Source organism: Balaenoptera borealis (assembly GCF_965194805.1).
Source record: "Balaenoptera borealis genome assembly, chromosome: 21".
Classification (NCBI taxonomy): domain Eukaryota; kingdom Metazoa; phylum Chordata; class Mammalia; order Artiodactyla; family Balaenopteridae; genus Balaenoptera; species Balaenoptera borealis.
This window is the reverse complement of record NC_138880.1, coordinates 31,267,521-31,290,505: the sequence shown is the minus strand read 5'-3', so window position 1 is coordinate 31,290,505 and position 22,985 is coordinate 31,267,521. Positions and strand designations below refer to the sequence as shown.

Below are 22,985 nucleotides of genomic sequence, written 5' to 3'. Positions count from 1 at the left end.
AACAGGAGAGGCCGCGATAGTGAGAGGCCCGCGCACCGCGATGAAGAGTGGCCCCCGCTCGCCGCAACTAGAGAAAGCCCTTGCACAGAAACGAAGACCCAACACAGCCATAAATAAATAAATTAAAAAAAAAAAAAAAGTACTTACCAAGTGCCAGGGCATTGTGCTAATCAATTTATAAAAAAAAAAAAGAAAAAAAATAGTATTGCAATTCAGGGTTTTTAAAAAATGTCTCCTACACAGTCTTTAAATACATCATCTTTGAATTACATCCCGTTTATTTACTGATTTTAAGAAATACATTTTGTATTATATATTTTATATTAAAATATTTTTATATTAATTTATATTTATGTTTAAAATTATTAGCTTTGGAAACCTTAGCTAATAAGCCCGCCTGGACGGGAGGTACGGAGAGCCTTCTGTAAGAGCTGCCCTTATTTCAGGCCAGGGAGGAAGGCTCCCTGTTCAGCCAGCAGGAGTACCTCCCCTGCTGCCACCTGGTGGCCAGGGGCCAGATTTACCTTTAAAGAGGTAAATATTTGAAAAAAAAATTCTGACGTTGTTAACGAAAAGTGTGTTGACTCTGGCTTACTGGAATTCAGTGTCACAGTGAGCCCTGCAGATACTTTTAATTATTGCATGGTAAAGCCAACAGGCGCATACAGTTAACATGAGGATATGGAACATATAAAGTAGGAAATAAGTCTCTGTCAGCCCCACGTGACTCACCAAAGGGAACCCCCCAGCCTTGTGAGCTGTTCCCTTACATTTCCTGTGCGTTTATGATTCTGCAGACATTTTTTTTTTTTTTTTACAGAATTGCTTTTCTTTCTTTTTTTTTTTTTTAATTAATTAATTAATTTTTTTTTTGGTTGTGTTGGGTCTTCGTTTCTGTGCGAGGGCTTTCTCTAGTTGCGGCGAGCGGGGGCCACTCTTCATCGCGGTGCGCGGGCCTCTCACTATCGCGGCCACTCTTGTTGCGGAGCACAGGCTCCAGACGCGCAGGCTCAGCAATTGTGGCTCACGGGCCTAGTTGCTCCGCGGCATGTGGGATCCTCCCAGACCAGGGCTCGAACCCGTGTCCCCTGCATTGGCAGGCAGACTCCCAACCACTGCGCCACCAGGGAAGCCCCCCTGCAGACATTTTAATGAGTTGCACTGAGAACAGGGAGAATCCCCCGTTGCCAGAGAGGCTCACTCGTCCCTGACCCTGCTTCCAGGGGGGCCCGGTCAGCAGTGGGAGCCCCCGGGGGCACGAGGACGGAGCCCCCAACCCTGAAGGGAGCTGCAGCAGATCGCGGGATGGGAGCGTCCCGAGGCCGTCTGCACCCGGCCAAGCGTGCTGACTCTCCTTCTGGTGCCCTAGGTTATGCTGCTTGAGAACACCATCCTCGTGCTGCTGGCCACGGATTTTCTCCAGGGAGCGTCGTGGACCAGCCTGTGGGCTGTAGCCGGAGTCTTGTCTGGATTTCTGATCGGTAAGACCCCGCGTCTCCTTCCTAGCCCCCCCCTCCCTACGCCAACTTGCTTCTTTACAGTGAGCTCCCTCCAAGGGTAGGAAACGGCGCTCAGAAGCAGCTGGATGGAGACCAGGGGAGCTCCCTGCCCTGCGGGCGGCAAGGCTGCCCCCACGGGGCACGAGAAACCGGATCAGCCTCCGTCTGCCTTGCTTGGCTGTGCTCAGAGGAACTGCTGGTGAGGCAGGGGCTGTCTCGGGGGTGGGACCCTCTCTGGCGCGCTGGCAGGGGTCAAGGACGTAAGCTCCCGCTCTTTTCCCAGCATCGAGGCACTGGGTGCGGAGGGGCAGAGCAGGGACCTTCCTGACTCCACACACGTGCGGCATCTCGACAAGAGCCCTAGGACAGGGGCTGAGCCCCCCCCCAGCCTGGGGTGAGGCACAGGGGAGGTTAAGCGATGCCGCGAGGTCAGGCGGTCTGGGAGGGGCAGAGCCACAGGGCCTGGCGGTTTAAGATGATCGCTTACGTCTCGTGATGAGGGAACGGCACCAAGGTCCACGCTGTGCCCACCGCGCTGCCCCGGCTTAGCGGATCGGGTGTGAGCTCCTCTCCTGCACTTGGAAAATAACAGAAGTCGCAGCCCGGGGCTTCCCTGGTGGCGCAGTGGTTGAGAATCCGCCTGCCAATGCAGGGGACGCGGGTTCGAGCCCTGGTCTGGGAAGATCCCACATGCCGCGGAGCAACTGGGCCCGTGAGCCACAACTACTGAGCCTGCACGTCTGGAGCCTGTGCTCCGCAACAAGAGAGGCCGCGATAGTGAGAGGCCCGCGCACCGCGATGAAGAGTGGCCCCCGCTCGCCGCAACTGGAGAAAGCCCTCGCACAGAAACGAAGACCCAGCACAGCCATAAATAAAAATAAATAAAGTAATTAAATATAAACACTGGGTTCAATTAAAAAAAAAAAAAGAAGCCGCAGCCCTGCGGCCGGCCTCCTCCCCGCACTCCTCCCCCAGCACGCGCTGGCCCGGCGATGGCGGCGCCCTCATTCTGCGGCCTTTGCCAGAGCTTCCAGGACAGCACCCGAATCTTCCACGCGGGGCCTTGCGCTTCTGAAACACGGTCCAGGGCACAGGCTCCTCCCGCTGTTCACAACAATCGGGGCTGAGCTCCCGCGCGCGCCCCAAGGCCTTGCCTCTGGCCACCCACATCCCGGGGGGAGCGCGTGGGAGTCGAGGCACCACTGGGCAGCTCTGGCCCCTGACGCAGGAGGATGGGTGGCGGGGAGTAGGGTCCTTTTAGCACTGACCAGGGAGAGGAAACGCCCCGGAGCTTCCAGCGTTTGGAGACATGAAGAGACTCTTCCAGGGACGGAGCGGATTCATAAACGTGGCCATAAAACAAGTATTCGAGGGTCACGAACCAGCGGTGACCTTTAAGCTCGACCCCTCCGTTGTCAGGAACCAAGGCTCGTTAGAGATTCCGGTGGCCAAGTCAGCCCTTCTTTTTCAAATTAAACTTTTACCTTTGAGATAATCGAAGTTTTCAGAAATAATACAGAGATCTCCACATCAATAAATGTTTTTTAAAAAACATTTTAAAGAGGGTAAAGTGAGAAATGACGCAAGGACGGCTAATGTGACTGGAGATGCATGAAAATAATTCACCGAGAAGATAACTTGAGAGTCGGATCTAGGAGGATGGATGGAAGGTATTACGGTAAAGAACAGGGAAAATTTTCAAAACTGTGCATGAAAGAGAGAGTTTGAAAGAGAGAGTAAAGAATAGAAGGAAGGAAGGAAAGAAGGAAGAAAGGAAGGGTAGCAGGGAGGGAGGGAGGGGAAAGAAAGAACGCAGAGATCCCTGCATCCCTCCCCAGTCCCCCCAGTGGTGGCTTCCTGCAAAACTACAAGCAGAACATGAGAACCCGGATGTTGACGTGACACATTCAAGATGCAGAGAGAACTTTTCCGAGGCCATGAGGACCCTTCTCTTACTCTTTCAAAACCATATCCATTTCCTCTTATCTCCACCTCCTCTGTAACCCCCCGGCGACCGCTAACCTGTCCTCCGTTTCTATAATTTGGTCACTGCAACGATGTTATGCAACTGGAATTGTACAGTGTGTGGCTTTGGGCATTGGTTTGGTTCACTGAGCACCATTCCCTGGCAATTCTTCTGGGCCCTCGTGTGTATCAATATCCCTTCCTTTGTTGCTGAGGACTGGTCCGTGGTTTGGCTGAAGCTCAGTGTGCCAACCATTTGCCTGTTGTAGGACAACTTGTTGGTCCTTTTTAAAATAATAATATATATGCCAGGCGCTAGGGTGCAGGTAGGTGCCCAGGGTGCCCAGGCATGAAGCGGCTGGGCTCTCTCACATGGCACTGCTGCTCAAGCAATCCTTCCTGGGGGCGTGGGCACCATGACACTTGGGATGAAGGGACGGTGAAGTTGGGCAACCCAACCACTCATTCGGATTTTCCAGTTCTCACTGAGTCCTGTGAGCACAGCGGGGTCGGAAGTAAAAATGTACCCCCCCCCCCGCGCAATCTGCTTTACGCTCTAGTTGGAAAAGAGATGTCTGACACCACTCCTAACATGTGTGGGGCTCCTGGGAGCTGCCATGCTGGGTACCCACCCAGTGTTGCTCCAAGGAGAAGATGTTTTCATTCTCTGGGTGTTGAGCCAGGGCCCAGGGAGCCGGGAGCCAGGTCCGAGGCTCGGCACCCAGGGCTCAGAAGGCCTGAGGGCCTCAAACAGCCAGGTTTGCTGGTCCTTCTCCCCGGCTTCCTGGGGCAGCCTGAACTCCTGATTTCCCTGTGGTGCTGGAGGGAGTCCTCAGTGGGAACATGGGGCATGAATTATAGTCAGCGGAGCACAGGCTTTAAAGCAGCAGCTCTGGCTGCCATCTTGAGCTCCCTTGATAAGCATTTATTGAGTACCTACTGCATGCCAGCCTGGGGCTGCAACCAAGAACCCAGTGAAACACGCAGCCTCAAGGAAAGTCTACCTTCGCTGGACACATGTGTACCTGGGACTTGCAGGATGGAGGGGAAGGGGGTCAGCTCCCATTTCTTGGCCTCGGGTGGCTCACTGTAGAAGGAGAGTGACAATACCTCCCTCACGCTGACTGTGAGAACTTGGAACGATGTATAGAAACGGCCGGAGCCATGCCCCCTGCAGAAACAACACTCGGTCACATCCCATAGGAATTCTGTCTCCATTCCCCCAAAGATACTCTGAGAGGATGCAAGGGGACGTCTGTTAGGTTCCTTCTAGCTCCATCCTTGCTGCAATTTCCTGGCCCCTCCGATGCTCTCCCCCCTCCTCCTCCGCCTATGTCAGGTTTCATGCTGTTTATAACGAGCGCCCTGAAACCAGGCGCTTGGTCCAGTACAACAGGAAGCTGGAAATAACGTGGGAGGATTACTGGAAAACTCTGTTAAATGAATTATTGCCCTAGCCAACACTTCTGATCAAAATAAATGAACCTGACAACAATGTGATTAAGATGTTTATGCACAAAGGAAGTATTGTTGCTGTTCATGGAAATTCCTTGATACGAGGTTTTTGATGCGTATGTTTAACCTCTGCTTGGGTCTTGTTTTTGAAATAATTCCTTACCTCCCCCTCCCCTCGCTTTGGAATCCATCAACCGGTGAGTAGATGGTTGAATTCTGAGTATCTGACCCAGTTTTCTGAAAGTAAAATGATCATTTCTACCAAACCTCTCTCTGTCTCTCTCCCACGCATACACACACACATCTAGAGGACTCAGCTGGAACATCCCTCAAGGAAGAAGTCATAGAATCCACAGGACTTAAACTTTGTTCTTAGATTTTCCAGTGTAGACACATTTGCAGCTTATGGGAGCTGGAGAAGACTTAAACACCCCCCAAATATCCAGTTCTGGTGCTGCAACGAGTCCTGTTTTGGATCCCAAATTACATTACTCCACTCAAAATTCCAGAACCTGGAACTCTGCAAACCACAGCGAGGACGCAGGACTTCAAAGAAGATAACCGTGTGCTCTTTTTCTTCTTCTTTTTCAGGCAGTGTCTCGCTGGTCATTTATTACAGCCTGCTACATCCTAAATCCACAGACATCTGGCAGGGCTTTGTAAGGAAGTCCTGTGGCATTGCAGGGGGTGATAAAGCAGAGGGAGACTCTCCTCCCCGGGCCTCGGGTCCAGCTGGGGAGGGGCCGGAGAGCCTGGGGACCTGCCAAGAGGAAAGTGATGTGCTAACAAGCCTGGGGAAGCCCCCCAGCCCACAGTGGGGTCCCCCAGTGGCTGGGATGGAAATCCAGATGGCTGGGGAGGCCTCTTTCCTCAGCCATCACCACTGGCTGTTGGTGAAGCTTGCCCTGAAAACGGGAAATGTGTCGAAGATCAACGCACTCTTTGGAGAAGACAATCCTGGCTTCTTTTGTTCCCCTCCATGGGGGTTGAGCCAACACTGCAACCAGGAGAGGAAGCCCCCATCCTCCCAGCAAGAGCCCCCATCGTCACCCCACAACTCCCTAACCTCAGAGGAAGGCTCTGAGCTTCGAGTGGTCTCCAGAGCAGAGGCTGACGAAACTTCAAATTACGTCTCTTTTGCCAGCGATAATCATGACAAAACTCCTGCCCAGAAGCCGTCAGCTATGCAGCAGGAGGGCAGCCCAAAGGAAGGAGACGGGGCTGCTTCTGGGGTACAGGGGAGGGGTGCAGGTGGGTGGCTGGGTGGAGGGGAAGGGCAGGAGAGCTCCACACTCTACTTCAGTGCCACCACTGAAGGGGCCATGTCCTCACACCAAGAAGCTGGGAGGGCAACTCTGACGATGTCCTTCTCTGGGAGGAGATTGGGGGAGGGCAGCCCTGCCCGGCCTGCCTCACCTCTGCCGGCCACCAAGCCCTTTCCCGCCACCATGGCCAACATCAGCCCGATCTTAGGCACCGGCCCAGGTAGAAGCTTCCACCCTAGTGGCAGAGCCCTGGGTGGCTCAGGGCATGGGGAGCGGCAGGAGTCCACGAGGGACCGGGACCATCCTGCCACTGCTGGCACGCAGACGTCATGGCCGAAGGTGAGCCCAAGGCCCGCTGTTGAGCCCTGCCTCACGTCCACCCCCAAGTCTGAGTCCACCCACAGGGACAGCAGCTGGAGGGAAAGGCTGAAGACCGAGACAAGCTTCTTCATCTGACCACAGTCACTGTGGGATAAAGCAACAGGCCAGCAGATCAAGCTGGTCATCAGTGTCAGGATAGGAGGAATCCCACTTCTGACACCTACACCCTTGCGTACATCACATCCCCTCTGGACCTCTGTCCACACAGCTAGAGAATGAGAGAACCAGATTAGATTAGATAAGATCCCCTGCAAACACCACATGCCACACATATACATAGGAGTCATTCTCTAACACAGTGTAGAAGGTGGTAGAGATAAGCCTTCCAATCAAAATTGACTGCTTCCATTTACAAACTCTATGATCCTTTTTTTGTCCCCCACTGTGGTTCCTAGGAAACTCAAAGGTAAAACCCAGAGACCTATTTTGTTCTGGGTTTTCATGATACAGCTAGCTCCTGACACTGGTTTTTAATCAAGTTTTTTTAAATGTATTTTAACTGCCTTATTTTATGAAATTCCTTGATAAACTTCAGGACATCTCAGGCCTCTGCCCAGTGGAAGGAGAGTCAGAGAAAAACCAGAGCTGGACAGAGTTAAAGTGGCGAAAACAGATTTTATTCAGGAGCTATTGCAATAGGGAAAGAGACCTCAGTATAAAACCAGCACAGCTCTGAACTCATTGTGGACAAGTGGGGGTTTATAGCCAAGGAGCAGGTGGAACTCAGTGGATGGAAATTACTAAGAGGAAGCATCAGGGTAAAGGGGGATTCTGGCTAAACTGACCTAACAGATTCTTGCTGAAGGCAGGCCAGGGAGGTCAGACATCACCTACAGGATGGGAAGGGGTGAGGAACCTGATCAGATATGGAAGGTGATCAGATATTGAGGGTGAGGGTTTCTGGTTAAAATTGACTTAACAGGATTCCTGCTAAAACTGGACAATGCAGGGAGGAATGTGGAAGTGGACTTGGTTGAAAAGTTCAAGGGAGCCTGAGCAGGGTTTGGTCAAGGAGAGAATCTGTCAGGAGGACGTGGAGAACAGCCTCGGTGGCTCTGACCAGGGCAGGAGAAGAGCCTTGTCTGACCAGGACGTCTGGCCTTTCCCCTCCACGCCAAAGGCTCACCAGGAACTGCATGCTCACTGCAACCTTGAGAAAATGGTTATTGGATGGAGCATTTACATTACTCCTCCTCATCTGAATCTCCATGGCCGGGACACTCGGAGCACAAGTGTGACATTTGGAGATGGCAGTGCCAGTGACCACCGGGAACCCACTGAACTTGAACCAGTTGGGTTTATGACATCACAGCGAGGGAGAATGCACCCACGGGGCGTCTCAGGACGAGGCTGTGAGGAAGGACCGAGGATGGGGACAGTGGGGGGTGAATTTGGAGAGGACCTCCGGAAGCCGGGGCTCGCTCTGGATTGGGTGCAATTTTGTGACTGGGCATCACAATCATTCTCACCTGCAGAGAGGGTGGACCAGAGTGAGAAGGAAGCCCTATTTGGTAACAGCAGCCATTGCCCCTTTGGGTAGAAGGGGGTGTGGGATGCGAGGTGACCTTGCTTTTATCTCTATCACCGTTTCCACGTGGCCTCTTCTGAGGCTGATATTCTGCGAGAGCCTCTGTGTCCAACAGAACGCGTGGCCTGGCTGGGAGCATCAGATGAGTTCCCAGATGTCAGAGGCTGCTCTTTTCTCCCTCCGAATATTAGTAGTAGCTGAATAGCTGTTTGTTAGGCTAAGTGTCATTATGTTAGATCTATCCTATTGATGTTACTGCTTCAGTAAGTGGCCTTCACCCAGAACTTCAAAAGTGTCTGCTGCCCCCATGGTACTTACTCTAAGGGCATTTATCTTATATTTGCTGTCACACCTGCTTTTCTTAATTTTTTTTTACGGCTACCTCACTCCCTTCTTCTCCCATGAAGCTACGTAGGAAGCAACAAAAGGACTCCTAGTATCCTTCAGTGCTACAGACTGTCCGCACGTCCCCTCCCAGCCATTGACACAAAAGAGGGAAAGCCGGCTAGCCAGAACCTGCAGGAAATTAGGGTTGGTCTCCATGAATGTTTCTATGATGATTTTTCACTCCTTGCGGCAGCCTATTTTCCTCAGCTGTTTGCCTGGTGAGGCCTGGCGGACGGACACTCACAGCAAAAACACTCAGTAAACACGCGTAAGTGGAATTGCAATTCTAGATTTTTCTGAATGACTAGGGATTTTACCTCTCATAAGCAAAGCATCTTAATAACCATTTGGGGAGTGGGTCTTTGTAAAACAGTGGCACATGCCTGCCTTTTTAGCAGGGGTCTCTGCGGTCTCAGAACCTGAGTGCCTCTGTGTCCCGCTCACAGGGGGATTGACAGTCTGGCAAGGGGGTGTTGGCAGCATTGTGGGTGGAGTTCCAGGAACCAAGGAGGGGTTGCAGAGCGCCCCAGCTTGCTGTTGCTGCCCCTCAGGGCAAGAGAGGGGGGCTGCCACCAGATCCCGGGGGGACCCGTAGCCACAGTGGGCTCCTGGGTCTGCTGTGCTGTGGGTGAGGACCAATGCCAACCCGCACTGACCGGGCAGGAGGAGGCCAAAGGGACGAAGGGCCCGTCCCCACTCTCCACTGGCACTGCCAGGGCCGGACCCGCCGGGCAGGCAGAGGACTCGGACTCTCCGTGCAGTCTCTAAAAGTGGGTGCCCCTAGCCCGGCAGCGAGGGAGGCCAGCCTTGGTGGCGGGGACTGACCATAACCGCCCGATTCCCCACAGCAGTGCCCTCAGCTTCTTTCACAAGCTGTAGAGCACCTGCCTCTAAACCCAGCACCCCCGAGCTGTGACGTGGCCATTTTAAATGTGCGTCTGCTTTTCGCTGTTTTCCTCACTCCTCGTGCAAAAGGAAAATAAAACAATTTATTTTTATATGCCTAGTTTACTTAGATTCTGGATTGCTGGTTAATATCTTTCTATGGCCTTTGCAGGCACAGTGACAAAGTTCATTGCAAGTTCTTCTGTTAATAAGTAGAAAAAGGAAGAGAAAAATGTGAAACTGTGTACGGTGATGGGTGGTATCATTGTGATCATCTTGCAATATGTACAAATAGCGAATCATTATGTTGTACACCTGAAACTAATATAATATTATATATCAATTATACCTCAATAAAAAAAAACAGAAACAGAAAAATAAGAATGGAAGCTTTACATCTCCTGCCGCCTCTGACATTAGAAGAGACCCTAGAATGAAGACAACTTTGAAGACCTGACACACATGGGCTGGTCCAAGGGGAAGAGAATCAGACGTGACATAATGAGGCAACACCTTCTTTAAAAGCAGGTGTATTCGTCAGCTTTGGATGCAAAGCAGACAGCATAACATCTCAGTGGCATAAAACAACAAGCACTTATCTTTCACTCAGGTCTGTGGGTCATCTATGGGTCCCCTCGTCAGGCTGCAGGTCAAGGTCACGTGTGCTCCACATCCTGGGGTTGAGGGGCAGTGGACACACCAGCCAGGAGCTCCCAGAGGGGCAGGGCCTCAACAGGCCACACGGCCAAGCCTGAGTTCTGTGGGGCGAGGGCTGAGTAGCCGTCTCCCCAGCAGGTCAAAATCCTCCCTACACTCCTGTCCCATTTCTCCATCTCACGATCCTGGACCTCACAGCTACAGAATCTGTAACAGCAGAAAGATTTAACACACACCTACCAAAGGCTCTGAAATTATAAATCCAGAAACAGCTTCTATTCATAGAAGTCTCGGCATTTATAACTCCAAAGATGGATTTAATATTCGTGCCCTGAGACATCTGTTTTTACAAGTCCAAGAAGAGCTTTGAGGCACATTTCCTCTCACCCCTGTGCAGAAGTGTCTAATGTTTGGGGGTTTTGTGTTGGCCATTTTTGCCTTAGTTTTGATTCTATACTCCTTCCTTTCTTCCTATTGCAGTCAGCCTACCAGTTCCTAAAAGTCAGAGGTTTCCACTCTGATGGCCATCAGAGTGACCTAAGAGAAGACCTAGAAAGCCACCCTCTGGGGCAGGGCACTGTCACCCCAGCTCACATCTTGGCCCCTGCGCTCCTTCTCTCCTGCATCCTTTTCGTCTTCCAGCAGAGAGAAGGGTGTTTGCCAAGCAGTCAAGGGCCTGCAGGACAGGCTTGGAGGAGAGGGGCCCTGGCAGCAGCTCCTGGGAAGGCCTGCACACCAAGAACTGCCTTGTTCTGTTCACGCCTCCAGAGACCCGAGGATACACTAGCGTAAGAAGTTGCTAGGCAGAGCAGCAGTGTCTTTGGTTTTTCATATTATATTCTGCTATGCCAAGCGTGAGATTTCTACATTCCTTCTGAGACCTGCCCTGAATCAGTTCTCAAGCTAAAGGCGGATGACACTTAAGTTTTTTTTTTTTTTTTATGGTTTATACTTTTTTTTTTTAACATCTTTATTGGAGTATAAGTGCTTTACAGTGGTATGTTAGTTTCTGCTGTATAACAAAGTGAATCAGTTATACGTATACATATATCCCCATATCCCCTCCCTCGTGCATCTCCCTCCCATCCTCCCTATCCCACCCCCCTAGGTGGTTAAGGTTTTTAAGCAACAAGAAAGGATTTTACTTTAAAACTCAGTCTGGTTTTTCTCTTTAAAATAGACTATAGGGATTTCCCTGGCTGTCCAGTGGTTAAAACTCCACCCTTCCACTGCAGGGGATGAGGTTTCGTTCCTTGGTTGGAGAACTAAGATCCCACATGCTGCGCGGCACGGCTAAAAAATAAAAAAGTTAAAAAATAAAATAGACTGTTAACTTTTCTGTCCTCCAGAGTTTGATTCAATTTTCCATACTTTTTAAGATGACCAACCATCCTTGTCTCCCTAAGACTGGGGGTTTCCTGGGATCTGAGATTTTAGGGCTAAAACCCGGGAGTCCCACGCTGATGAGGACGGCTGGTCACCCTGATGCCTGATAACCCTAGTCACTTTTTCTATTTTATGTAGCCACTCAGAGAGCAGAGAAAACATTCCCTGGTTAAAAATCTGGGCGACAATGCAAGTTTCCCGAAATAAGGTCCTCCAGCACCAAACCCCTAACCCACACCCCCATCAATCTTGCAAAAATCAATTTGACTACTGTCCCCCTTGCTAATCATGACTACCAAAGCCAATATAATGGTCAACTTTAATCTCTACCAATGCCAGGAGAGGTCCTGCTCTGAAGTCAAAGCTATAATCCAGATTTTAATTTAACATCTCTCAGGAAGGAAATCTCCAGTGGAAAAATACTATGGAAAAATCCATGACTTTGACCACTTCATTATGGCAAGACTAGAATTACAACAATGCCCATCAGGGTTTCCATTATAAATAGGGTCTAAATCTTGGTGGAACACAATTCATTCTAGCTGGAGCAAACCGTGGACAGGTTTCCAGCCCATTGGGGATTTTTCTGATTTGTTTACAAATTGGATGGGAGTGGGGGAAGGGAGAGAGAGGAATAGAATAAACCATATGGATTTTTGTTCTTAGTGTGTCCTTTAAGCTGAAACTAGGAGAACAGAGACCAACAAGAAAATAACCAACCAGTGTCAACTGAGGATGTCATCCAGATCTGAAAATTCTGGATTTCAAGGTGACATTTTGTCTTTAATTCACTTTAAAAGATGGAGCATTCAATAAGAGAACAGAGATTTGCTTTTTTTTTTTTTCTTATACCTGAAGTTTTGTCAGTCGCTGAAGAGATGAGCTTTGGCCAACTGTGCCTTTGTGGGAAGCATTGAGCTGGGGAGATGGTGGGGGGCATGAGACCTGGGTCCTCTTCCGGCTCTCTTTCCAGCTAACTCTCTGACTGTACGGAAGTCAATTCATCGTTCTGAGGCTCAGGTTCCTCTTCTGTAAATCGGGGATACTGTCTGTTGGTCTGGCTAACTTACAGAGTTCTTGTGTATGGCCTCAAAACCAATGGGAGATGAACTCTCTTACCCAAGGGACAGGGTCCTTCTGTTGGCTCGTCCCATTTCCCAAGCCGAGTGTCCCAGCCACCCTCCAGAGAGAGTGGAGCCTGAGTCACCCTGTGTGAGTGGAGGTCCTCTGTCCCTCAGACCGTGGAAGGAGGGAGACACCCCCACCCCTGGGATACTGAGTTACCCCAGAGCCAATGCACCCTGGATCCTGATGGAGACTTAAGCTTGTTTTTACTAAAAAGTTTTGCAGTACTTGCTCCAAAGCCATAAACTCATCTTGGGGCATCTTGCCATGGTTTTGTGACCTTGCAAGGCACAAGGGGCAAAAATTTCCTCCACAGAGTCCTGCTGGGCGGGGGCCGAGACCCTTCTCAGGCCTTGTAGGCTCATAGGGTTATCGTCAGGACCAATGATAAAATGGCCCTTAGGAAACAACTAACAAACAAAACAGGAATTCCCAAAATGTTAGGTCCCAGCCTTCGCCTCTTATAACCCCAGAACTTCTAGGAATACAGGAGGGAAAGAGATTGATTCTGGCTGCCAATCCTGTGTTTGCTTTAAATCACAGCCATTGCAAAGTGAATGGTAAAGTTTTCCTTAGATATTCAGACCCCACCTTCCTTTCTCAAACGTCTGAAGAATTTGGAGGTCAATATTTTTTTTCCCAGCAGTCAGGAAGCAAAGTGACTAATCTGAGTAACGGAGTTAGGTGGACAAAGGTCCAAGTTGCATTTTGTAAGGTTATAAAAACTTTCAGGATTTGGGTCATTTGTTTTAAATAACTATCAGCTAAAAAGCTTAATTTGGCTTAGTTTTGACTTGGGTTGGAAATAAATGGCCAACTGCCTTCTTCTCTCACTTAATTCATGACAAGGCTTAGCCATAATTCTAAGCTGCAAAAAGCCCGGTCTATGCAGAGATCAACATCCCATGACATGTTAATGCATTAAGCGGCCATAGATCTTACTGACTTTTGCAATGAACACGTGCTGTGCTGGGCTGTTTCAATAGGTGTATGTTATGGATTTAAGCATACTGTATATCCATGTTCTGTTTTAAGAGTGAATGCTCTTGTAATCTCACACGATCCTCAACGCTGGGTAGAGGGGGCAGCGGACAGATGACTTGTTAATTGCAGCTGCAGGCTGGCTCCCCGCACCTGCAGGGCAGCGTGGGCTCACTAGGTGGCGCCCTTGCCCCTCCATCAGCCCGCATCCTGGCCTGGAGACCCTGTTCTGTTTAATGCTCCATCTTTCATCCCTTAAGTATAAGTTTAGTTGGTTGCTTTTTTAATCCGTTGCTTTCAGTCAGGCACACAAACGTCCCGCGTGGACGGTATCAGCAGCTCTGAAAGGTTATGCAGGACCTTTGCATTTCCCAGCCGGCTGAGGCCCTGCCCTTGTAAGTTGTAGGCTTGAGGGTTTATTGAGATAATTAAGTGTTAAGGGCAGAGCCGTTTCCCATAGAAGGAGTACAATAAATGTCCATTGTCAATAGCAAGTGCCCTTAACTTAGAAGTCAGCACTTATGAAATGACTTATTCATGGAGTTCATTCATGGGATAGACGTACACAATTCCTCACCCGCATTTCATATAACAGGGCCAAAGGAGTGATTTTTTTATTATGGGGACCCATGAGTCAGGTTCCCATTGCTATGGTCATTAAGGAAAAAAAAAGTCATTTCTGTGTCTCTTCAGCGACAGTGAGTTCTGTGATGGGCCATTGGTTCTGTGGTGTCCCCAGCTCCCAGGTTCAGGCTAAATCCCATGGACCTAGAAAGGGCTTTTCATTTCTATGCAGTGAAAAGTATGCTTTTCTCAGGCCATGGAATACTATTCAGCACTAAAAAGAAATGAGCTATCAGGCCATGAAAAGACGTGGAGGAACCTTAAATGCGTATGACTAAGTGAAAGAAGCCAACCTGAAAAGGGTACATACCGTGTGATTCCAACTACTTGACATTCTCGAAAAGGCAAAACTATGGAGACAGTAAACCTATGGAGATCATTGGTTGCCAAGGGATGGGGGCAGAGGGAAGGATGAATCGGTGGATCACAGGGGGGTTTTAGGGCAGTGAAACTACTCTGCATGACGTCATAATGATGGATACACGTCACTATACACTTGTCCAAACCCACAGAATGTACAAGACCAAGAGTGAACCCTAATGGAAACTGTAGACTTTGGCTGATTATGATGCGCCCATGTAGGTTCATCAGTTGTAACAAACGTACCATCTGGTGTGGATGTTGATGACAGGGGGCGCTGTACCTGGGCGGGGGCCGGAGTTAAATAGGAACTCTCTATACCTTCTTCTCAATTTTGTTGTGACTCTAAAACTGCTCTTTAAAAGAAGTCTATCTTTTTCAGTTTTAATATTTTTTATCTACAAAAGTTGATTTACAATGTTGCATTAATTTCTACTGTACAGCAAAGTGATTCAGTTATACATACATAGACATTCTTTCTCTACATTCTTTTCCATGATGGTTTATCGTAGGATATTGAATATAGTGCCCTGTGCTCTACAGTAGGACCTTGTTGTTTATCCGTTCCATATATAAAAGCTTACATCTGCTGACCCCAACCTCCCAATCCATCTCTCGAAGTCTACTTTTTAAAAATTCTTCATTATTCTCTCTTCTCAGCCATGAAGCAGAACCTATTTTTATCTCTCCAAACGTTTCATCAAATACCTGTATGTGCCAGGCGCTCCACCAAGTGCTGGAAACACGAGGTCCAGTGCTCGAGTACTGGAGTCAGGCGAAGAGGGTCACAAAAAAGGCGGAGGGCTTGTCTCCTTTGCTGGCTGTGAGCGTCAGACGCAGCCCACCCGTGGATAGGTCAGCAAAATTTTTAACCGATTACAGATGCTTTGCAATTGTTAGATCTGAAAACCTGCCAGTTTGTTTGAAGAGGATCTTGGGGCAAGTAGGATAAAACCTGGAAAGTCTCCCAGGAGTCATGCCATCTCCTTGGTGGGCATCCCCTCCAAGTCCAGTCTGGTGGTTAGCGGTCAGCGTTGCAGTCAGCCTAGCTGGGTTCTGGTCCCTGCTCCATCCCAGAGAGCGTGTGATCCCTGCAACTTAACCTGTCTGTGTGACGTTTCCCTCGCTCTGAAACAAGGGTGATAGTAACAGCCCGTGTTAAAGGATCGTGTGTAGAATCGAGTGGGGTAAGACCCATAAAGCTTCTGGCCAAGTATTTGGCACAGATGAAAAACACAAGGTTATTGAAGATTACTTTCCCAGGTGGTAAGCATGTGGGGAGAGCTGAGTAAGCCATGAACTCATTATTTTCTTGCCTACATTTAAAACTACATCTTTTCTCTGAGACGTTTGAAATCCCTAGAAATGTGCAATACCCGCTTGGCAGACTTTGTCTGGCGTGTGCTCCCAGGAGAGGTGACCCAGGAGGGATGCCCCATGGTGGGGAAAGGACACCAAGACTCCACCCTGTACCTTGCGGGCTCACTGTCCACCATTCAGACTCTCATAAGGCAAAGGTGAAACTCCTCCAAGGTCTTTTGGGCCAAAGATAAAGGCCAGGAGTAGCTCACATAGAACATTCTTTAGGGGGAAAAGAAAGATTACAATTTTTTCATGGTTCAGAGTTTTTGACGTGCTTCTTCTTGTTTTTCTTCGTACTTGGGGACAGCAGAAATGACACACGGCCGCCCCATAACCGTGGTGTGCTCTCCAGTGGACCATGATATATTTACTGAGAAATTTTTAATAAATAAACCACAGGCTTGAACCCATGTGCCCTTATAAACCAGCCCGTTCTCATGGGGAGAGTTCAGGAGTTTTTATGGAGCGATACTATGTTCTCATGAGAATTTTATTAGAAATCAGAGACTTGAAATGCATCAAGCAGGAAATTTATGAGGTTACATGGGAACCATCCTTTCATTTTGTCATTCTGGGTTAATTTACTTCTTTGCAGTGTGTTGATTTACTTTGTAAATTTCAGTCATGAATTCTGAACTTTTCAGCAACTTTAAGCCAGCTTGTCGATTTCTTGAACTTTTCAATTCCCATTTTTATCCTTAAAATAAGATAGGTAATTATTGATAGCCTATATAAGAAAGTCCCAACATCTATGGGAAACACATATTCCTGGTCAGAAATATGTCCAAGCAGGTCTTTCCAAATGCCAAGGAATAAACAGAGCTTAGAGAAAAACATTTTTATAACTGCATGCAATTCTTTACGTCTTGAACTTTTCCACTTAACAGTTTCTCCAAATAATTTTTTAAATTGTGTTTTGCAAAGTGCCCAGTTAAAGTTTCACTCACCAAAAAAAAAAAAAAAAAAAAAAACTTGTTTATTATCATGTAACCTAACTTGGAAAATAGCCCAAACCCAGAATAGATGTTTGTACTGGTGAAGTGGGGAGGAAGTGTTCTAAACAAGTTTTTGTCTGGGCCTGTTCCAGCATTTCATTAATTGTGTGTTGATGGTGTGAGGAAAGACGCCAGGCCAGGATTGGCCTTGGCTGGAGTCGAGAAAGTGAGCAAGGGATGCGGGAACTAGTCTTCTATTAACCAGCTATTAACCCCTTCTATTAGTCCCTTTGCTGATATCTGAGCTTGACTCCTGGGTGAAGGCCCCAATAGGTAATTTCTCTTAATCTCCAGATTTAATTCTCAAGTCATAACTGTGTTTTTCCATCCAAATATGTGCTTCAGGAGTTGGAGTTTACTGAGCTGTGGCCATGGCATAGTTGCTTTGTCTTAACCTTTTCTATCTACTCATCACCCCCAAACTCCTAGGCACCCATTTTAGAACAAAATATTCATAATGAAACAACACAAGAAGGCACCCTGGTTGCTGGCTTCAGATTTCCTGGGAAATGATTTCAGCTGCCTGGTCCCAGCTCAGCTATTATTTGGACTAATGGAATCTGGTCATTCCTCCAAAATGCAAACTGAACAATCCTCATCACCGTCCACTAATCTTTCCTAGGGTCGCCCATGTGCCAGGCTCTGAGCTATGCTATATACATCAGCAGGTTTACCACTGGAAACAACCCTCTAAAGAAGGTCCTAGGGGTTTCCCTGGTGGCACAGTGGTTAAGAATCCGCCTGCCAATGCAGGTGTCACGGGTTCGAGCCCTGGCCTGGGAAGATCCCACATGCCGCAGAGCAACTAAGCCCGTGCGCCACAACTACTGAGCCTGCGCTCTAGAACCTGCAAGCCACAACTACTGAGCCCGTGCACCTAGAGCCCGTGCTCCGCAACAAGAGAAGCCACCGCAATGAGAAGCCCGCGCACCGCAACGAAGAGTAGCCCCCGCTCACTGCAACTAGAGAAAGCCCACGCGCAGCAACGAAGACCCAACGCAACAAAAAAAAAGGGAAAAAAAGAAGGTCCTAAGCTTCTCCCAGGCTCAGGTGGGTGAAGTAGCTTCTCCGTGACCACACAAGCAGACATGCTCTTACTCGCCCTGAGGTGCCCAGACTCTTCGGGATCAAGCTCCGACCTAGGAGACGTAGACTCTGCCCTCAGTAAGCTCTCTTCCTACTTTCAGGAAGAAGGAACGTGAGACCAAGGCCAGTGCTCAGATCCCAATGACTGCCCAGTACGATGCTGTCATTGTGTGGGAGAAACGATGCTCTGATGGCAAATAGCACATGAAAGAAGGTGCTCTGCACATCATGTGGGAAGTGCAAGTTAAAACAGCAGCGAGACACCCCGCACGCCTGTGAGGATGGCCAGATGCAGACACTGACATCACCAAACGCTGACGGGGACGCGAAGCAGCTGGAACTCTCGTTCATTGCTGGTGGGAGTGCAACATGGTGCAGCCACTTTGGCACTTTCTTACAAATTAAACACACTCTTACCGCGTGATCCAGCAATCACACTCCTTGGTATCTACCCAAAGGAGTTGAAAACTTAGGTCCACACAACAATCTGCACATAGATGTTTCTATCAGCTTTATTCATAGTTGCCAAAACTTGGAAGCAACCAAGATGTCTCTCAGTATGTGAATGGATAAATAAACCGTGGTCCATCCAGACAATGGGATATTATTTAGTGATAAAAAGAAATGAGCTGTCAAGCCACGAAAAGGCATGGGGAACCTTAAATGCATAGGACAAAGTGAAAGAAGCCAATCTGAAAAGGGTTCATACTGTATGATTCCACCTCTATGACATTCTGGAAAAGGCCAAACTATAGAGATGGTAAAGATCAGTGGTCCTCACAGGTTGGGAGTTGGAAAGGATGAAGGGGTGAAACATAGAGGGTTTTTAGGGTAATGAAAATACTCTGTAGGATGCTATAGTGGTGGATACGCATCGTTACCTATTTGTCCAAACCTATAGGATGTACAACCCCGAGAGTGAAGCCTAATGTAAACTACGGACTCTGGGTGATGATGATCTATCTGTCAGCGGAGGTTCATTGATTGAAACAAGTGTAGCACCTGGTTCAGGATGTGATTGGTGAGAAAGGCTGTGTGTAGAGGGGTCAGGGGATCTATGCGGAATCTCTGCACCTTACACTCAATTTTGCCGTGAACTTAAAACTGCTCTCAAAAAATAAAGACTATTAAGAAAAACAAAACAAATGATCAAAGATGCCCTGGACTCAGGGAACGCTGACCCCAGTGGCCTGAGAGCAGGCACCCTGAAGCAGGGTTGCACCATCTTAACAAGCATAAAAGCAAATCAAAATGAGCAATCCGGCTCATTGCTGTGCAGGACGCATCCTGCAGGGCAAAGAGTGTTGGTCACAAGATGGAGACCAGCAGGAAGCCTTCCTGGTGGAGGAGGCCTTGCAGAGCATGAGGGCCCATGGCTGGATAGGAGGCAAAAGCCGGGCCTGGACCAGGGCCTCTCACTCGTCTGGCTGTGGTCTTTGCCCTGGGATTTTGCCTCTGGATTCCTCCGCTATCCGCCCTGGCCTCTTTTTTTCTGAGAATTGTTAACAAATTGGTTTCTTCCACCTCCAGGCAAGCTGTGTTTTGGAGACGAGCCAAGGAAAATACCCACTGAATACAAACCAGTCTCACAGAACATGACCAGCAAAGTGCACAGGAAACACTTTGTCCTCAGCCAGCGCTGCAGATGGTCTCTCCTCCCTCCTTCCTCAGAGGCCTGAGGGCCTGGGTGGCAGGTATCGAGGGACCACACTCTCCACGGGTCTGCAAGGAAGGACAAACAGGCCGTGGGGGCGACTCCTCCCGCCTCAGCTGGGATGTTTCCAGCATCACACACAGAGGAAGGTCTTCCAGCCCTGGGAGAAAGCTCAGTCTCCTGGGAGCTGCTCCAGAGAGCACAGCCTCCAGATTAGAGGCCTCCGGGGGTGGGGACCCCAGCGGGGTTAGAGGAAAACATGGTAAGTCCAAGTGGCCCTGGCCGGGGCTCCAGCCTACCCCATGTCCCCGCTCCCAGCTTGGATGGCGCAGCTCCTGCCCAGACAAAGGGGTCTCGGGCATCACAGTTGAGATTCCAAACTGGTTCCCACTGCTGCTCTCGCTGTGGCCGGTCCCCAAGGCCCTGCTCCAGCCTGGGCGGGAAGGTGACCCCCTGTCCACTGTCTCCTGCTTTTAACCAACTGCCCTGTCAGGGGTTATGGTGATGAGGGTGCCTGGTGTCTTCCTTTCTTTCCTCCTCCAGAGAGTTCCCCAACATTTGGAAAGGCTCACTGCCCGAAGCAAAGCCACTGGGGCCGAGCAATGGTCCCCTTTCTTCAAGGGAAGGTGTTGACACCCTCGGTGGTGTGTCTGTTCCAACAGCGGTGACCACCACCTGCCTGTCCGCTTCACCTACAAGGCTGGGCTGAAAGCAGGACGCAGGTCAAAGCCGCCGCACCTGGACACTCGGGAGCCCCACCCGACGGAAAACAGCTTCGTCTGGAGTGAGAGCAGAGCCTGGCCAGAGCCCAGCCGACGAGCGAGGGAGAACCCGCTGGCCTCCTGGAATCCGTCCCTGCCCCACAAGGGACGGTAACAAGCTCTCAGTGCAGGGCCGGGGGGCGCGGGCAGTGAAGAAGGTTCGCTGGAGGTTCTCCTTCCTGTGAGCTGTTTCCCTGCACAAGTGATGCCCGTGGCCTCTGATCTCTCCCATCAGACGAGGGCCTGGGGTGGCCTCGCCCCGCACTGCACCCCAGGCCTTAGGACCCTGGCTGGTTCTAATACCTTAAGTACTCAATATGCATTTATTGAATAAATGACTTTTCAATGTCTTTGTCTGTGCAGTGAAGGAGCAAGGAGGCCCCAGCTGGTCCTCTTCGGCACGGTGAGTCTGGAGTGAGGAGGATCTCCAGAGCCGGAGGAGAGAAGGCCCTCATCAGCAGCTGTAGAGGGGCTCCCTGGGCTCCCCTCTCCAGAGGATGCGTGTGCAGCTGCTGAGGGACCCGAGCCCCTCCCCACCTCCCCCTGGTCCCCAAAGGCCAGACCGTGGCCCAGAAGTTTGAGAGATTTGATGGCAACTTTAACTCACCCTCCAACACTGATAGCTGTTATCTAGGCTCTGGGAGAAAACCCACAAAGCAGGAAACCAGCTTCACTATAAATCCCCCCTCTTCACTCTGAGAGGGGCTCTTTGTGCTTCTTCTTCGGAGATGCTGGGTCCACCTCCCCTTCTGCCCTGCGATGTCACTCCCGGCACTGACACTGACACCTTCCCCTGTGCTTCAATCTAACCGAGCTGGGAAGATGGACCCCATCGAGGGGAGCCCTCTTAACTTCCCATGTTTTCCCCTGGAAAAGGGTGGGGAGTTTCACGCACCCTCTCTTCTATCTCCTGTCCTCTTCCTTGTAAGATCCCATCTCCCACCCTGGCACCTCCATCCCTTCCTGCTTCCCCCGACCTCCCTCCACGAGTTATCCTCACCACCTCTCTCTCTAGATGCTTCTGATAAGACTCGAAACACACCTGAGTGTCCACACAAAGAAATATTGCTTCTAACGCTTCCCCGGCCCTGCCGCCTCCTCAGACCACCCTCTCTCCCTTCCCTGCTGTGTCTCCAAGTCCAGCTCAGCCCCTGAGGCTGCCCCCATTCTTGGGCTCTCCCTGAGGCTAACCTTAACCCTAACCGTAACCCCAACCCCAAACCTAACCCTAACCCTAACCCTAACCCAACCCCAACCCTAACCCTAACCCAACCCCAACCCCAACCCCAACCCCAAACCCAACCCTAACCCTAACCTAACCCGATGCACGGCCTCCAGTTGACACAGAGAATGCATTTGGTCTCGAAGAAGTCTCAGGGACCATCGAACCTGACCCTCTCCTTTCAAGGCTGAAAGACAACAGAGGTGACATTACCGGCCCAGAGTCGCAGGAGTTAAGGTTGACTCAGGATCAGGACCCCGACCTCCCCTTTTCCGTTCAGAGTGCTCTCCACTCCCACTCAGCTCCCCATCCCGGGACCTCGCACATTTCAGCCCAGCAGACTTCCCACTCCACAGCTCACCTGGTTCTCTCCCTGCCTCTCCGAAGGCTCCTGCTTGGGCTGGTCCCCTCCCCCGCCCACCCCTTCCCCACTGGCCCACAGATGCTGCCGTCTGGACACTAACTCTTCCCTACCCCCAAGCTCCCCCTTAGCCAGCCCTTCCAGCCCTGACGCCAGCGCTCCTCTCCTCCTGTGATTCAACACAGGGAACCAGTTCTCTGCATTTACTTCTCCAGGCTCTGCTCTTGAAGTGGGGAGTCTCTCCCATCTCATTGCGTTTCTGCAATAATGATGAAGACAGTGTAAACAGACAGAGCTCGTGTTCCTTGGACAGTGGGGAAAAGGGTTGAGGCAAAAGACATTTTAAAATAATTTACTATCCAACGATCAGTTTGTTAAATGTGAATATTTTCATAATTTCCTTTAAACCGAATATAGTTCTCTTTCCAGAGGGCAGATTTACATCCTCAACAAAATTCTTTTCGCATCTGTCTCAAGTCCTGAGTTAAAGCACCACCGTACGTTTGTCCGGTAGAAGATATGCTGGATGCAGTACCATCGTACCTGCTGCATAAGACTTAGACATCCTCTGTTTAGAGAGCTAGTCAGGGAAACGTTTTTTTTTTTTCTTTCCCTCCCCACATACCCCCAAGACAGTCCTGCTGAAAAAAAAAGAAAGAAGAATTCTAGGACTTGTCCACTGCACCCTAATAATAGAAACAATAACACTTTGTGCAGAAATGTATAATGAGGTTGTTTAAAATACCTTCTTTGTAACACTTGGCAATTTTCAAGATACTTTCTCATCATGCTTTGGCCATCTCCCAGAAAGAGTCTATTTTTATCTGAAAATGTACACAACATCTATAAACTCAGGGTGGAAAATAAGTGCATCATTGAGCAGCACGACCTGGACCTCCACAGGGGCAGGCAAATGCAAAGGGCAGTGCTTGGCTCTGCGTCCAGCAGGCCTGCCATGACCTCGGCCAGGGTTCCTGCCTCCTGCCTCAGTCTGCTCCTCCAGGAAGTGGGCTGAACGCTAGCGCCTGTTTTGCAGGGAGGTTGTA

The 22,985-nt window shown here is 49.7% G+C and overlaps 1 protein-coding gene across 1 annotated transcript in view; it reads left to right on the top strand.

Annotated features, from left to right (window-relative positions):
* Positions 1-21,658, top strand: part of XKR5 (XK related 5) — a 37,578-nt gene extending 15,920 nt beyond the window's left edge. The window contains exons 6-11 of the mRNA XM_082375261.1: positions 1,370-1,481; positions 5,511-12,177; positions 15,159-15,353; positions 19,472-19,635; positions 20,258-20,467; positions 20,725-21,658. Of these exons, the coding sequence (XP_082231387.1) occupies positions 1,370-1,481; positions 5,511-6,640 (1,242 nt within the window). The 3' untranslated portion in view covers positions 6,641-12,177; positions 15,159-15,353; positions 19,472-19,635; positions 20,258-20,467; positions 20,725-21,658. The remainder of the gene's footprint in view (positions 1-1,369; positions 1,482-5,510; positions 12,178-15,158; positions 15,354-19,471; positions 19,636-20,257; positions 20,468-20,724) is intronic.
* The last annotated feature ends 1,327 nt before the right edge of the window (positions 21,659-22,985 follow it).